This window comes from Mastigoproctus giganteus, chromosome 12, assembly GCF_048544385.1.
Source record: "Mastigoproctus giganteus isolate SK-2022 chromosome 12, ASM4854438v1, whole genome shotgun sequence".
Taxonomy (NCBI): Eukaryota; Metazoa; Arthropoda; class Arachnida; order Uropygi; family Thelyphonidae; genus Mastigoproctus; species Mastigoproctus giganteus.
Window position 1 is genome coordinate 91,408,694 of NC_143586.1, and position 14,631 is coordinate 91,423,324.

The 14,631-nt window shown below is 36.3% G+C and overlaps 1 protein-coding gene across 4 annotated transcripts in view; it reads right to left on the reverse strand.

Annotated features, from left to right (window-relative positions):
* Positions 1 to 14,631, reverse strand: part of Nox (NADPH oxidase) — an 85,209-nt gene that overhangs the window by 38,015 nt on the left and 32,563 nt on the right. For all 4 annotated transcript variants that reach the window (XM_090386972.1, XM_090386970.1, XM_090386971.1 and 1 more), the window contains exons 3-5: positions 8,236 to 8,356; positions 6,328 to 6,478; positions 3,695 to 3,905 (exon numbers count right to left, since the gene is read on the reverse strand). In XM_090386972.1, the coding sequence (XP_090243098.1) occupies positions 3,695 to 3,905; positions 6,328 to 6,478; positions 8,236 to 8,356 (483 nt within the window). The remainder of the gene's footprint in view (positions 1 to 3,694; positions 3,906 to 6,327; positions 6,479 to 8,235; positions 8,357 to 14,631) is intronic.

Consider the following 14,631-nt stretch of genomic DNA (forward strand, 5'->3'; position numbering starts at 1 on the left):
GACCATGATTTGAAAAAGTGAGTATGTATATTGAACAGGGTATATCGATCAGCGTCAGGTGACATACATTACACACACCGGAGGATATTCAATTTCTTCAAGCAGATGATCTGAAGGTAGGTTACATGTGCTTGAAAGTTTAGCTTCCTATCTAGCACCAGGCCAAAAAAAAAAAACGGACAGTGTGAGCAAGGAGTGTTGGCATATTATTGCTCAGGATCAGGTGAAGTGACTAATTTGCAGAAGTGAGTAGTGGTGAATTTCTGCTCAGCAAGACGATATCCATTGCGTAAATTTAAAGTTGTTGGCTTCTATTCTATTCTGTTTAGAGAAATCTGCAACTGCCTTTCGATAGTATTCATACTTTGTGACTGGCAGAATACAGCGAGTTCATTTGCATACATGTATATTTGAATGGTTTTTGGAAGATCTTCCAATATGTCGTTGACCCGAATCGCAAATAGAGTAGCACTCAGTATTGAACCCTGCGGGACACCCTCCTCCTGAATGCAAGATGCTGACAGCTTGTTTCGATATCGGGCTTGAAAGGTGCGTAATTTTAAAAAGTTACGAATTATTTAAGGAAGGTAGTCTCAGTTCCAACTGATGAATATCTTTAATAATGCCATGACGCCAAGTGGAACGTCGAATGTTTTGTGAATATCTAGGTTGACCATCACTAGATACAGTTTCATACGAAGGCATTTTGCATTCACTTTTTACAAGTAAATCTAGAAAACATTGTTTTTACAGAAACCATATTGGTGATCAGAAAGAAGATTCTGGGAATCTAGAAACCAGGTGACCCTATATGCCCCATCCTTTCAAATATTTTGCCCAAACAGCTTGTTAATGATATCGGTCTGTAATTCTGGACTAGAGTGGGACCTTTGCCTGGTTTTGGTATAGCACAGATATAGGAATGCCGCCATGACAGAGGATGTATTTTCTGAAAAGATACGGTTATTGAATAGTAATAACATGCCAAGATCGGCTTCACACAGATGTTTCAGCATGCTGTAGTGAATGCCGTCTTGTCCTGCTGCACTATTTAATGATTTGCTTAAGCATCCCTTGAGCTCAACTAGAGTAAAAGGCTGGTTATAAGGTAGTGAAAGTCTAGTTTGAAAATTCAATTTTTTACGTTCTGCATTAGTTTTAATGCGTTGAAAGGAAATCACATAAGAGGATGAGGCAGAAATATTATAAAAAGACTAACGCATTTGCAATATCAGTAGGGGAAAATAGGTCCTGCCCATTCCATTGTATTATTGGAGATTGCAGCGGTAGAAATTTCCCATTGAGAGCTTGTATTTTTCTCCAGATAATTCGAGTGTGAGTACTTTTGTTAATGGATAAGGCGAATTTTATCCAGGATTCATGTTTTGCTTTTTTTTTCTAATTTGTTTTGCTCTAGCTCAGTTTTTTTTTTTTTTTTTTTGTAAACAGTTAGGTTGGCGGTAATTGGGAATTTACGAAATGGGTTCCAAGCTCGATTTTTATCACATTTTGCTTTGGAGCATTCTTCATTCCACCACTGATTTTGGTGTACACGCTTGCGCTGATTGGATTTTGGAATGGATTTCTGCTGCAGATACATGGATGGTAATGTGGTCAGTTACGTCATCAAGATTGTGTTGCTGTACATATTGCTTTTCAAGTAGGACACAATCATCATCACTATCCTAACACCTACTTGGACCTGAGCTTCCTAAGCAATAGCTCATCCGCTCTTTATTAAATCTATCCTATCAAATTTAATCTTTTGATCCTTAATTATATCCTCCATATGATAAATCAAACATTGAGGATATGTTACCGCCCATGCCCCGAAGAGGCGAATATCCACTATCTAGAGCTCAATTAAACTTTAAAAGGCAAACTTCTATAAATTGTGTTTCTTGTTCCAGCCAAATTAAAAAACTCTAAACAATAAAATTTATCAATATATTTTTGAATTTTTTTCAACATTTCCTTTTTATACAACTATAAATTATAATATCAATAAATTCCAATTCAAACTAAATCAACTCCAGGTGGGTGTACGAGTCCGAGACAATCTGCCTAATTAACATATTCCTTGGTATATCATACCTTACACACTGCCGTAAAATATGTTCTGTATCCTCCCGTCCCACAAATACACATTGGATTTTCTTCTACACCAAGCTCTACCAGTCTTTTCTTTAACCCATGTCCAGTTATTAACATTGTTTGGAACATTGCTAAACCTGACCAAGATGAAATATTTCATAGTTTTCACCCCAGGCAGAAAGGTAAAGGTAACACACCCCTTAGCAGAACTGCTCCATCTTTCCTGCCATATGCAACCTATATCTTGCTGTAACCTTTTCTTTTCTACTTTCAAATTGTCTTCCATACTCTCTTCCCTTTTCTCTACAAGATTTTATTCCCATAAGTTCTATTCTCTTATTATTCCATTGTCCTTTTAAGTATAATCAGATCCACTGGTCCCTATCCTGCAATAACTTGCAGAGCATCCCTTGAAATGGTTCTGCAGGACCGCGTCACCGCCAGAAGGGCAAATCTCTGGTCTGTGCTGGAATAAGACTTCTTTTAACGTGGCTATTATTCACTATGACCCCAAGGCCCACATGCATATGTCACAATCGGTAGAAATATACATTTACAGAGGAGGTCTAAAGACTTGCCTTTCATCCCCATTCTACCCTTGTGACTTTCCTAATTTTTAAATAAATCATCCTCACTTTCTCTTAATTTCTGCACGTGAGGCAAAAAGGACATCCTTTCATCCACATACAGAATAAAATACTTTGAAATGAGTTTACGATCAGAATTTTTTTCCAAATCCAGTTTTAAATACCCAAAGGCCCTAAGGAGCATAATATCATTTGGGGGGGGGGGAGACTCAATTTACTTTGGAATCGAAGATGATACCAAGAACTTCACAAAAGAACATTGCGCCAATTGTTGGTCTCAGATAAAGAGTTCGAATGGAAGAGGTGAATCAACAAAATAAAAGTCACATACTTCAATTTACTCCAATAAATCTGAAGACCGAAGCGATATAGATGGTTTAATAAGCTAAATGTGTACTTCTGAACCTTAATAATAAGAAAGGTACAAGAAGTAACGGGAAGTTAGACTGGATGTCGGACTCTCAAGGCCAAATCATCCGCATATGAAGTAATGCTCGTTCCCAGACAGGATGGGAAACTGTAAAATGCAGAAAGTAACTTTTCTAAGGTATCCCAACAAAAATCGGATACATTTTGGAATCATTTGCAATAGCTTGTTGGATAAGAGGTATATAATCTAAATACGGAACATGTGCTTGTGTATAATACTGGCTGACGGGATGTGTAGCTTCATTGTGCACAAAAAAAAAATGTTTTGTATGATAAAGTTATACAGCAGTTGTTCAAAATGAACCTCATAAAAGTGTACTTTCAGCTATGTATAAAAATTGCCTTATTTCTACAAACTGATGACATCGATCTCCAGCCCTTCAACAGCATCTCGTGATGCTATTGTACAGCTGGATCACAAAATTACAAGACATTTTTTTCATTTCTCTTTGGAAAATAGTCTGTTATTCTGAAAAAATTCTAAATGAAAATCTTCATTGCATTTAGAAATCTCACCGAATTGCAACTTTCGCATTAGATTTTAGAGAAACTCACAAGAGAAGAAAATTTAGAAAGATACGTACCTGAGAGTAACATTTTCCATCAGGCCAGGATGGCGTTCTAACTGCGCTCGGAATTTCTCAAAACTGATGCTTCCACTCTTATCGGTGTCCGCATCTTCGAACAACATCATTGTCAGCTCCTCGATTTCATTATCACTAAACGTCAGTCCATTCTCTTTCATGCACTCCCTGATCACCGTACGTAACTCTAAGAACTGAATTGAGCCATCATCTGTAGAACATGGTAAAAAGATGACTTCAGAATAAGTGCTAATTTAACGAGTTTTAAATAACTGACATGATATTTGAAAAAAAAAAAAAAAAAAAAAAGAAAAGAAACTTCAAAAGAGGAAAAAATTAATCGAAATTTTAATATACATTATATTCCTTTATTGCCAATCATTAAATTATCGAAATTTACGTGCAGGGTTTTTTTTTTTTTTTGGAATTTTGAGAGTACATCAAGTGACATTATAATCTGACAATAAGCGTCAATCCACTCATGTTTATAAAATTACCCTTGCGTTACGTTGACAATTCAAATTTGCTCAAGAGTATAATTGTTGCAAATAATGATATGTTAAACTATATTAATTTATTTCTGTTAAATAATTTTATATTTGAAAGTAAAGGGAAATTTATTAATCGCTCTTTTCTGATATCTGCAATATCAAGAAATGTCGAGCAAATGTCCAGATCTAATAAAACCAAACACACTGCTGAGAAGAGTTTTAGTGGTGATGATCAGCAAGAGAGACAAAAAGAAAAAAAAGTGCTCGAAGATCTGCTTTTCCGAAAAATATTTGTTGGTAACTGTTGTTATTTCTTTTAAAGAAGTCAACACTTGACATTCGTATAAATAAAGATGTACGCGTTTGAATTTAAGTATATTAAATGTTCCCTTGAATGAGAGTGAGTATATTAACAGGGAAACAGGGCCAAGTGGCAGGAGTCTTTTCGACTATGAGGAATTAAAAGGGGAAAAAAAAAATGATAGAAATTTAGAAGAAGTCTCTTTTGCTCAGCTAAAGAGTTAGCTATATAAGAATTCATAAATAATTTAAGTCTCTGAAAATAGAAGGAATAGTGATTTCCCAGAACAATCATCTAGTTGGTCATCATCAGCCATTTTCAATCCGCCGCAGGATGAAGGCCTCTCCAGCAACTTTCCAGTTCCTTCTATTTTGTGCAATGGCCATCCATTTACTGTCCACGAACTCTTGAATCATCTATCTCAGTTTTTATCTTCCAGGTTTTCTTTTAGCTCCTCTTGGGTAACATTCTGTTATTTTCTTAGCTCGAAGACATGACAGATGGACTTCGTGTCCTGCCCAAGTCCATCTCAGTCCTTCAGTTTTGATAAGAATTTTATTTACTTGTGTTTGCTGCCTAATCCATGTGTCTCTCTTCTTATGCAACAGTCTGATATCTAATATAATTCGTCCCATTCTTTGCTCCGTAGTTCTCAGCTTCTCTTCCATTCTTTTGGTGAGTGCCCAAGTTTCGCTTCCATAAGTCATGGTGGGGAGTATACATTGGTTCATTATTTTACGTTTCAGACAGACTGGGATATTGCTCTTCAGTATGTGACTATATTTCCTGAATGCTATCCCTCCGAAATTTATTCGTCTCTTGACTCCCAGCCATTTATAATTGTTACAGCTAGCGACTTGTCCAAGATGGGTATATGAATACACCTTTTCAATTTCTACTCCTTGAATGATTATATTCCTTCCTGTGGCATACTTGTTCATCGTTACTTTTGTTTTAGCCATATTCATCTTTAATCCGAAATCCTTACTAACTCTGCATAACTGATTAAAATTTTCCTCCAATTCTTTGGGATTGTGGCTTATGATCACAATGCCATCTGCAAATCGTAAATGGTTTAGGTACTCTCCATTCACATTGACACCTTTCTGCGACCAGTCTAAATCTTCTGAAAGCTTCCTCAAGGGCAGCAGTAAACAACTTCGGAGATATGCCTCCTTGTCAAACCCCTTTCTTAATTTTAAATTAAATAGTTACATTCATACCAACTAGATTTAAATTAAATCTAGTTTACAAGAAGCAGTAACTGGTTAGTTCGTGTTTTAAGGCGCATTGTAGGATAGGAAAAAAAAAAAGAAATGTGAGAAAGTCCTACACCTCGGTCTGTGAGACGATAGGTGTTATTTTTTCTCCTGGTTATGCCTCCAGTTTCTCTTATCATTGATAGGACTCCAACTCGAGGTTTTCCAAACGTGGCGAGCGACAAATCAGTTGCGGAGGCCCGCGTGTGAAAGTGTTATAACGCAACCCGGAAAAGAAAGTTCCGGGATGCACGCTATCGGAAGTTTACCGTAACTTCCTTTCCCTTGCCTTCCTCTGAGCGCTGTTTTTGTAACGATAGGCTTGTTTCGAGTTGGTGTTGAAGATTGTGTTTAACGCGTATACCAGGGTTTACTGCCCAAAATGGATTCTCAGCACCAGAAAGTTTTTACTGACTGCAGATTTAAAATACAGAAAAACTGACGATAAGAGCCATCGTTCTTTTCTTTGAAGGGGAACCGTTTTTATATTTAATCCAAATTTAACCCTTTACAAGCAGTTTTTGGAGATGTCTAATAATCGTGGGTTTTAAACTCAAAAAGTATAACGATACGATTACTTACGATTCTGATCGTACACTTCAAACAAGTAACGTAGTTTCTCCACTTGAGACTGTTGGGCGAAACACCACATGGCTCTCATGAACTCCTCCAAAGAGATGGATCCGGAGTTGTCGGTATCGAAAAGCTTGAATATCCTTTCGACGAAAAACATCTGGATAGAAAATGCACTAAAAACCATTAGATGAAGATTTAGTCAAAAAGCTTAATACTAAATGAATGGAAGAAGGGTACAGTAGGGTTTTTTGTTTAACAACAGTTCATCAACCGTGAAGGGCAATATTGCAATGTATAGATTTGTATTATTATTGCAATAAATATCTTATTTAGTGCAGCCTTCAATTAACAGGAGAATTATTTTTAATTTGGCTACCTAATAAACGAATGATTTAGTTCCTATTTAAGCAGGTTTATTAATATTATTTTAGCAGTTTATAGGATGATTTAATACAGTTTTCAGAAAAGAAAAGAATCGCACAATATTGTAAAAAAAGCAGAAGAATAATCATGTCAATTAAGTAACAAATTTCAACGGAAAGTGAGAATATTCAGGATTATTAGAACGCATTCAGTTCACTCATGATCATTAAACTTGATTAATTAGGCCATCATTAGTCACGTTATACTGTATCATTAACACGCGTAGAAGGCGGATAAATAGTGAAAAGTTATTCACCTTCTTCCAACAGAAATAAAAGTAATAGTTTCTTGCATTGATTCCATGAGTGAAACGGGAACGGAAAGGATGAATCATATCCATCAGTAATTGCAAAGATCAGTTTCTATGCGAGTTTAAATCTAACAGGAATAGTAGGAAATCTATTTCCGGACCTACAGAGAAATCGAGGATGCGATGTTATTAGTACAGTATCTGTAAACCAAATCAAACGGTTTCCATACGTACTCTGACTAGTTCAGTGTCTGCACATTAGTGCAGAATTATCCTTACAGCTGAGCGATGGAAAACCATTGGATACAATCCAGTAGGTCAATAAGTTTAAAAAAAGGACGTTGCGAAAGGCAGGGTTCAATCATGAAACAGCTTCACGAGTGAAGAAAGCTGTATTATTTTTATTAAACGGAATTGGAACAGCTAGTTGACGAATGATAGAGCCAAATATCATTTGACAATTGTCAAGGGTATGGTACTACAGGCACTAATACTCATTAGTAAATAAATGCTATAATTTCAGCAGATTGCGAAAAAAACAAATTCTCCTTCCATAGCCTAAAGGAACACATCAAGGTCGGCTTTGTCTTGCTAAAGAAGCTCTTCCAGGATACATAATTTTGGGGTTTCCCCTGAAGTTTTCTTAATGGCAAGGAGAAAAGGTCTATGATATAAATCAACTCGAACATTGTCAGATAACAGCTTACGCAAATTGCTGAATGTTAAGTTTGTCTCTTTTGTACAAAAGGTTTTTTCACGCCACACAGAATACCAACTTGATTACATTCTGTGTATGACATGCGTAGTCGTTATCAATATAACAATGAGACCACATACCTGATTATATTATAAGCCTTTTTGATGTCAAATACAGTTTTACAAACTAAAATATTATGCTGTCCATTTCTCTACAGGATTAAATATTTCGTTCCATCGCCCACATCTTAGAAGAGGGGGTTTATTGAAATGATGCAACGTGATACAATGAAATAAGCGTTGGACATTTAGGTGGTTCAATTCCTTTAAATTGTATCATTTCAATAATTATGTCGTTAAGAGAATGAAAGGGAAAATTAAAATTAACGGATACTGCTATGAAAATTGAACAGATGCGAAGACATGATTCTGTACTACTTAATTTACCACTGAACTTGGCATTTGATATTCCACACAATATCAAATGCCATGGAAAATAAATTCGCATTAGTGTGTTAAAATCATGGGAATTGCATTCTACTTACATTTTTAGACCTGACAATACTTTTGAAGTTCGCCAAATCTATCTCTTTTTGATCGCCTCCAGTCTTCTTGAACAACTCTTCGAGATAATTGAGATTTTCCGGAGTAAGACCCTGTTTGGCCCTATCAAAAAGATTAAAAAAAATAGTTAGTGCTCTTATAAATAAACAGTAATTATGCAACTACACAACAGCTTGCATATACGCAAGTTGCGATTGTTTTCGTGGTGTTCTTCAAAAATTGCAGTTTGGTTATTATGCACACGCTGCTAAAAAGTTGTTTTTTTACTGTCGACGTCTCACCCCTGAGGATCAAGGGGTGAGACATCGGCATCAAAAACATGACCACAGATCATGTTTTTGATGGTTCTTTCAATGAGATCCTGGTAATTTAAAAAAAATAAAGTAATTTAATTGCAGAGTCTGACAAAGATAGCCACTTGTGTTTCCCTTATTGGAAAAGGTAATTCCCCGCTCTAGGAATTCACATCAGATTTACTGTACAGTTGCTGAAAGCGTAACGCCCAAGGTTCATTCACGCACTGGTCACTTACGATGCCTTACACTAATCTACTTCATGTTTACTCCGTTCACCTTAAACTTTCAGGGTTATCATAGATACTTAGAAGCTTGTTAAGACTCGAGCATCAGCGAAGCTACGTTATGCACAGGTGTAATATCCCACTCTTGCAGAACAGAAGTTTGTTTTCCTACTTTTTCCACAAAGGTTTTCCTACCTTTGTGAACACTTCGTTTGAGCCAAAGACCTCAAAGTCATCCTTTGTTTCATCCTCCTCCCAAATCACATTGTGAGGGCAACTCCCACATCATTCGATCTCAGGCTCATCTTCAACAAGTGTTAAATATGCAGCCATCCTTAATTCTAATGTCTCAACCGTACAGGCATCTCAAAAGGAACATCTCTATGCAATAGCTCAGCCAGATGAAGCTGACCAAAACTCCAGTATGCCAATTGCACCCAGAAGGACTCCAAATACTTATCAACTAGATAGTAGACTTCCCTTCCCCCGAGATCAATTTCAATATCATGCCACGGGTAGTAAACCAACCAGAGGCAGAATCCCAAGAAGAAAAGTCTGGGAGGGCACGATTTTTCTCCCAAGGTTGTAAGAATTCAACAGAGCTGCTGATTTAACTAATAACTACCCAATGAGAAGTATGTTTGTCTCAAGGCTCGCACCATATACAACCTCAAATTTAAATGTAGGGTAAGAATTAGGTATGACCCATATAAATATGGATGCCTCATTCATATAAACCATTGCCCCACTAAAAAAAGTCAGTTATCTTATAAATAATATTTATTATCTACCAAAAACAAATATGGTTGATTGATCTCTTCGCTCGTAGAGATCAATCAATGAACCTCATTTCTTCTAATATTATAGCGAACTGTGCAAAGCACAACATAGAAAGATTGTTGTTTTATGTGCACAGGAATTAAATATCAAACTACACGGAAACTAGCCGTACATTATTTAAGTCTTTAAATTAGACATTTTTCTGTAATATTTAGTGTTTCCAATGGTACGTCATTGGACGTATCCAATGACGTATCATTGGTATTGCCAAATTAGACGTTGTCTTCGAGGGGTATCCATCACGAAATGAATTATTCCAGTATACTTTATACACCACGATAAATGTTTTAATATATGAGCATCACGTTGCAAACCCCATTCCGTTGTGTTTACATACACTATGGGTAAGAACAAGAATACAAATTTGTCTTTCTCAAATTGCTGACGTCATTGTCGTGAGAAGAATTGTCCAGAGTTTAACTATCACTAGTGCATCTTGTTTTCTTTGGATCTGGGTACTGAAAATAGCGAGGCAGGCACATTGGCGAATTTACGTTACATCACTTCTTCTACAGGAGTACGACGAAACTTGCACATAATAGAAAAATATTTCTACCTTATATACCAGTTGTATAATTAGATGCTACATACAATACCCATGCCAGTGACATAGCATGCACAGCTCTATCATATCTGAGCTGTGTGTTTTCGTTTTTAAATATTTAAAAAAAAAAAACCAGTTGTTGAACATTGAAGGAATTCAATTCAAGGTTCAACAACAGCGAACATACACAGCGAACATATACACAGCATTCAGAAAGCTCTGGAAAATGCAGACCAGAGGACAAACTTGGTAAAAATCATTAACAACCAAATAGCATAAATTTCATAAGAAACATGATTAACATTCTAGAAATCAAGCTGCAAAGTCTTGTTACAGTTTATCTTACTCTTTCTATTTCTCGTTTGAAAAGTATTCTTGAGGGCCAACATTTATGACAGTCGATTTGAAAGCGATCGTGACATATGTTTTGGAACTTCAATTCTTGATAGCCATCTTGAGCCCTGACTAAGTTTGTTCAGGTTTATTATTTGAAAAACGTTTGGCGAATCACCTGTTTTGATCAACCTTACGAGCGAGGTCGTGCTGGCTCCCGTAATTTCGGTGGGGAGAGGTTTTATTTGGAGATTTTTAGGTCGCAGTGGTTCAGCGATTCATTCAATACTCAGTACTGGAGGATGCAGTTCTCTTAATAAGGGTTTAAGCTGACTGTACAATAAAGTCGGATAAAGTACCGTTCAGATGTAGATGGCCTTTCTTATTTCTTGTGCCAACAACCTTGCGTTATGTTGTATTTTTGCTATTTTATGCGTAACCTTGTACTTTCCTTATTTATACGGTTTTAGGCGACTCTTCAACTGCATGGTTTCTTTCTCATAATAATCCCACAGACGGTTCAATCGGCCAACTAAGGGTTTGCACGGTTGACCGCCTTATAAAATATACTGTGATAAACAGGTCTGCTAATTACAGAGGTAAAAGAACAGAATTGGCCTTCGTTATTTTAAGATTCGCAACCTTGTGCCTACTCCCTTATATTAGTTTCCCACGAATAAGTAGTAGAACAGCACCGGTCGTGAACGCGAAGCTCGACTGCGAAATTTCTTTGACCTTTGCTTCTTCTTACAGATGTCCAGAACGTGAATAACGAGTAAACCTCTCATCGAACTTCCACACTTCCCTCACAGAAACCTGGCTGAGTGATGCCACCTCAGTTATTTCCTCCTTAATGTAGGATAGCATGTCTACATGAATAACAAAGACTGTTGAAAATGGGGGACTAATTATTTTAATTAAATTGCTTTTTTTTTAATTCTTCCATGTCTTCAAATTAGAAAACTCTTAGGGTTTTAATTTAAATAAAATGTTTACAATATCTGAAGATCGTCTCTAAAAACTTTTCTGCTACAACTGAAAAGATCCTCGATCTTTTATGGGATTAGACAGCTGATTATTCCTTCTTCAGCAACAAAACCTTGTTTTGTATCTGATCAGGCTGTTGGGCGTCTTCTATTTTGGGATTCGGGCATACTTTAAACATCAACAGGATCCACGAAGCCGTTAAAAGAGATTCGAGTTAAAACTTCTCCGTAAAAGACTTTCTGGGATTGATCTATCCCTTTGCATGGCTCGAAAATGTAGGTAAATTTCACTACGCTTATCAACTACCAAATGAACCTGTTTTCCCACTAACACAGTTTTGCGGTAATCTTATCGAAATTATTCTTTAATCTTCCCAATCTGAAGGACTTATCACTCTCTAATGAGGCAGAGCTTAAATTCTCAGATTTATCTGAGGAGTTTTTTCCACCATCCTGTGTGATTAACGAATTAATTCATAGTCCTCATTCCGAAAGCCTCCTACAAAAAAAAAAAAAAAATCATTGCTAGTTCTCCGTTAATGCTCAAGCGGTCTTTCTATTTCTTTACCCCAAAACTTCCACCTCCCTCTCTTTTTCCTCTAAGATTCCCTATAGACGTTTCCACCATTACGAAGTTATTTAAAGCAGTTCATATTAATGTTAATGCTCTAAACCGGAAAACTAAATTTGATCAAGTTTATATACTTATATGATTCTGGTTTGTACACACACACACCTTAGCTTTTATTCTTAAAAAAGTGTCAGCTGGAATTTCTCGGGGACTTATTTTCTGGGATGGAAACTAAATCAGAAATAAAAATTAATCCTTTTATCAAATCAAACTTTTTTTCTCCCTTTCACTCGTGGAATTCTCCCCACCCCCTTCGTCGCCTAGGTAGTTGATATAAATATTTATGCTCTATTTCTTGCTGGGATTGTTGAAACCCTGCAAGGTGTCCATGTCTTCTTTTTCAAGCGCCATCATTAATGTTACCAAAGAACACCTCAAAGTTCGTTGGAGATTTCTTGGCACATCAGCCATCTCAGTCAAACGAATTATTAGTACATGCCGATTTCCACGTTCTGCTGGAGAAAACACCACTTCTTTCTGTCTAATATCGGCTAAACACAATATCTAACAGATGTTTAAGTATTTAGATTTACAACCAAAATACTTAAATATCTACTAATCCAGAATAAATCTAGTCCACCTCCCTTCTCCAAAAACTTCCAATCCGTTCAACCTGCTTTTTCTGGGATGGCTGGTGCTGTTTATAACTTCAAGACTGCAAATTATGAATTGTGCACGCATTCGTATTTAAGGAATTAGTGGCAGTTATAAACAAAAAATAAAGCACTGTGTGAGAATAAAAAAAAAAAAACGATTGCTTTGAAATATAAATTAAAACAAATTCAGTTCGTGCCTTATTTAAACTAAACTGATTAAAATATTTACTAAATAAATATAGCGTTGGCTAACTCGTTCAACGCCTCACTTTGAATACCGCTTCAAATCAACCTAAAAAGAACTTCTTGATATTTACTTCTAGTTTCCTTAAAATTTATTACTACTAAATCAGTAGCTAACTCCGACAAATACGAAACACTCCCCCTCGTAGCGCTACCTCGCTTTTAACACTCTTCTGATCTCGTAGTAAATTATGGCGTGCCATGCACTTTTTTTGTGACTATAGCGATCCCGTTTACATTGTTTTTTTAACGTCCCAAAAAAGGAATAAACTCGGATATAAGCCTCCTTCCTCTTGATCTTGGAAAAAGAAAGGGCAGATGACTCAATTTCCAGGTCGTTTGTAGTGCAATTCTGCACTTTTAATTCATAGAGATCATTCCTGGTGCAGGAAAGGTTTATTTCATGTTTAACTCGATCCTCTCTGTGAAGGTAGACGGGAGTCGCTCTTCAGAACATTCGCACTCTCTCCTCAGCTTCCCCCAGTCCCCTTAATTCAACATTATTCGTCCGCTTTCTTTCTGATTCAGTAATCAATGTGTTTTGTATATTCTTTGTGAAGGAAAAAAAAGGTTTAATGTGCAAAAAAAGAATAGTACATTAAATGCGTAGGTTTTCAACTTGCATTTAAATCATTGCCCCACTAAAAAAGTTGATTATCTTATAAATAATATTTATTATCTAACAAAAACAGATGAAAATTATCCTCCAAAAAAGAGGGAGTGGTCCAGCTTATAACGCTCTTTGGAGCCGGTTCCTTCGAAAGCGCTGTAACGGAAGTCCACCGATTAGTTTTAAATAATCTGATATATGAAAAGAATCACGTGCCATTTAACATCAAAACTGTCACCTGCAAGAAGTGAATTAGGAACTTTTCCGATGTTCTTAAATGATAACGCAGACATCTGATACTGCGATATTAGTTTGTAGCAATCAGGAAGTGCAGCCCACTTCCTTTGATAGCGATATTGCTAATACACTGATATGCGTTTAAGTTGGAAGAAAATATTCAAATGAATACAATCGTTGAATAGTACGACATTATTACTAGAGTTACATTAAAAATAGCTTTTTGCAATTGCTGAAACATTATAAAACAAACTTATCCTCCAATTTGTTATGCTCATAATTCGATTTGAATGTTGTATAGACTAAAACAACTGCCGTGTTACCTTATGAATAAATTAAAAATAAAAGCCTTCAGCCACAATTCTTGAAGCCAATTTATATTACCACTGCATCAAGGTCCATTATATCTACCTCTTTTGATCAAGCTGTTCCATCATCAAATGACACCGCCCCTTTCTAGCTTGTCAAGCCCCCTCGAATATGGTCTCTTTTTTTATTACTAGTCAAGTTAAATGTTTACTATTTTTATATATATAATTTGCAATACTAATTTTCCTTGTTTTCTATTCTTCAATAATTGCGTTTCCTTATTTTCCAACTCTCCTAGAGCGTGATCGCGAGAATTTCAGTACTAAATAGTGCGAATGGTCAGCAATAACCGTAAATAATAGGGGGAAAAAAATTGAGTTCCTGAACAAAACATTTTCCGAGATATCAATCCGCACATGGCTCTTAGGGTCCAGTCTTATAAAGACGATCGATCCACCAAAAATCTTAACCCTCTTTTCCATTAGTGGAAAAGAGGGTTAATGTGGACATTCATACAGGGTGATAATT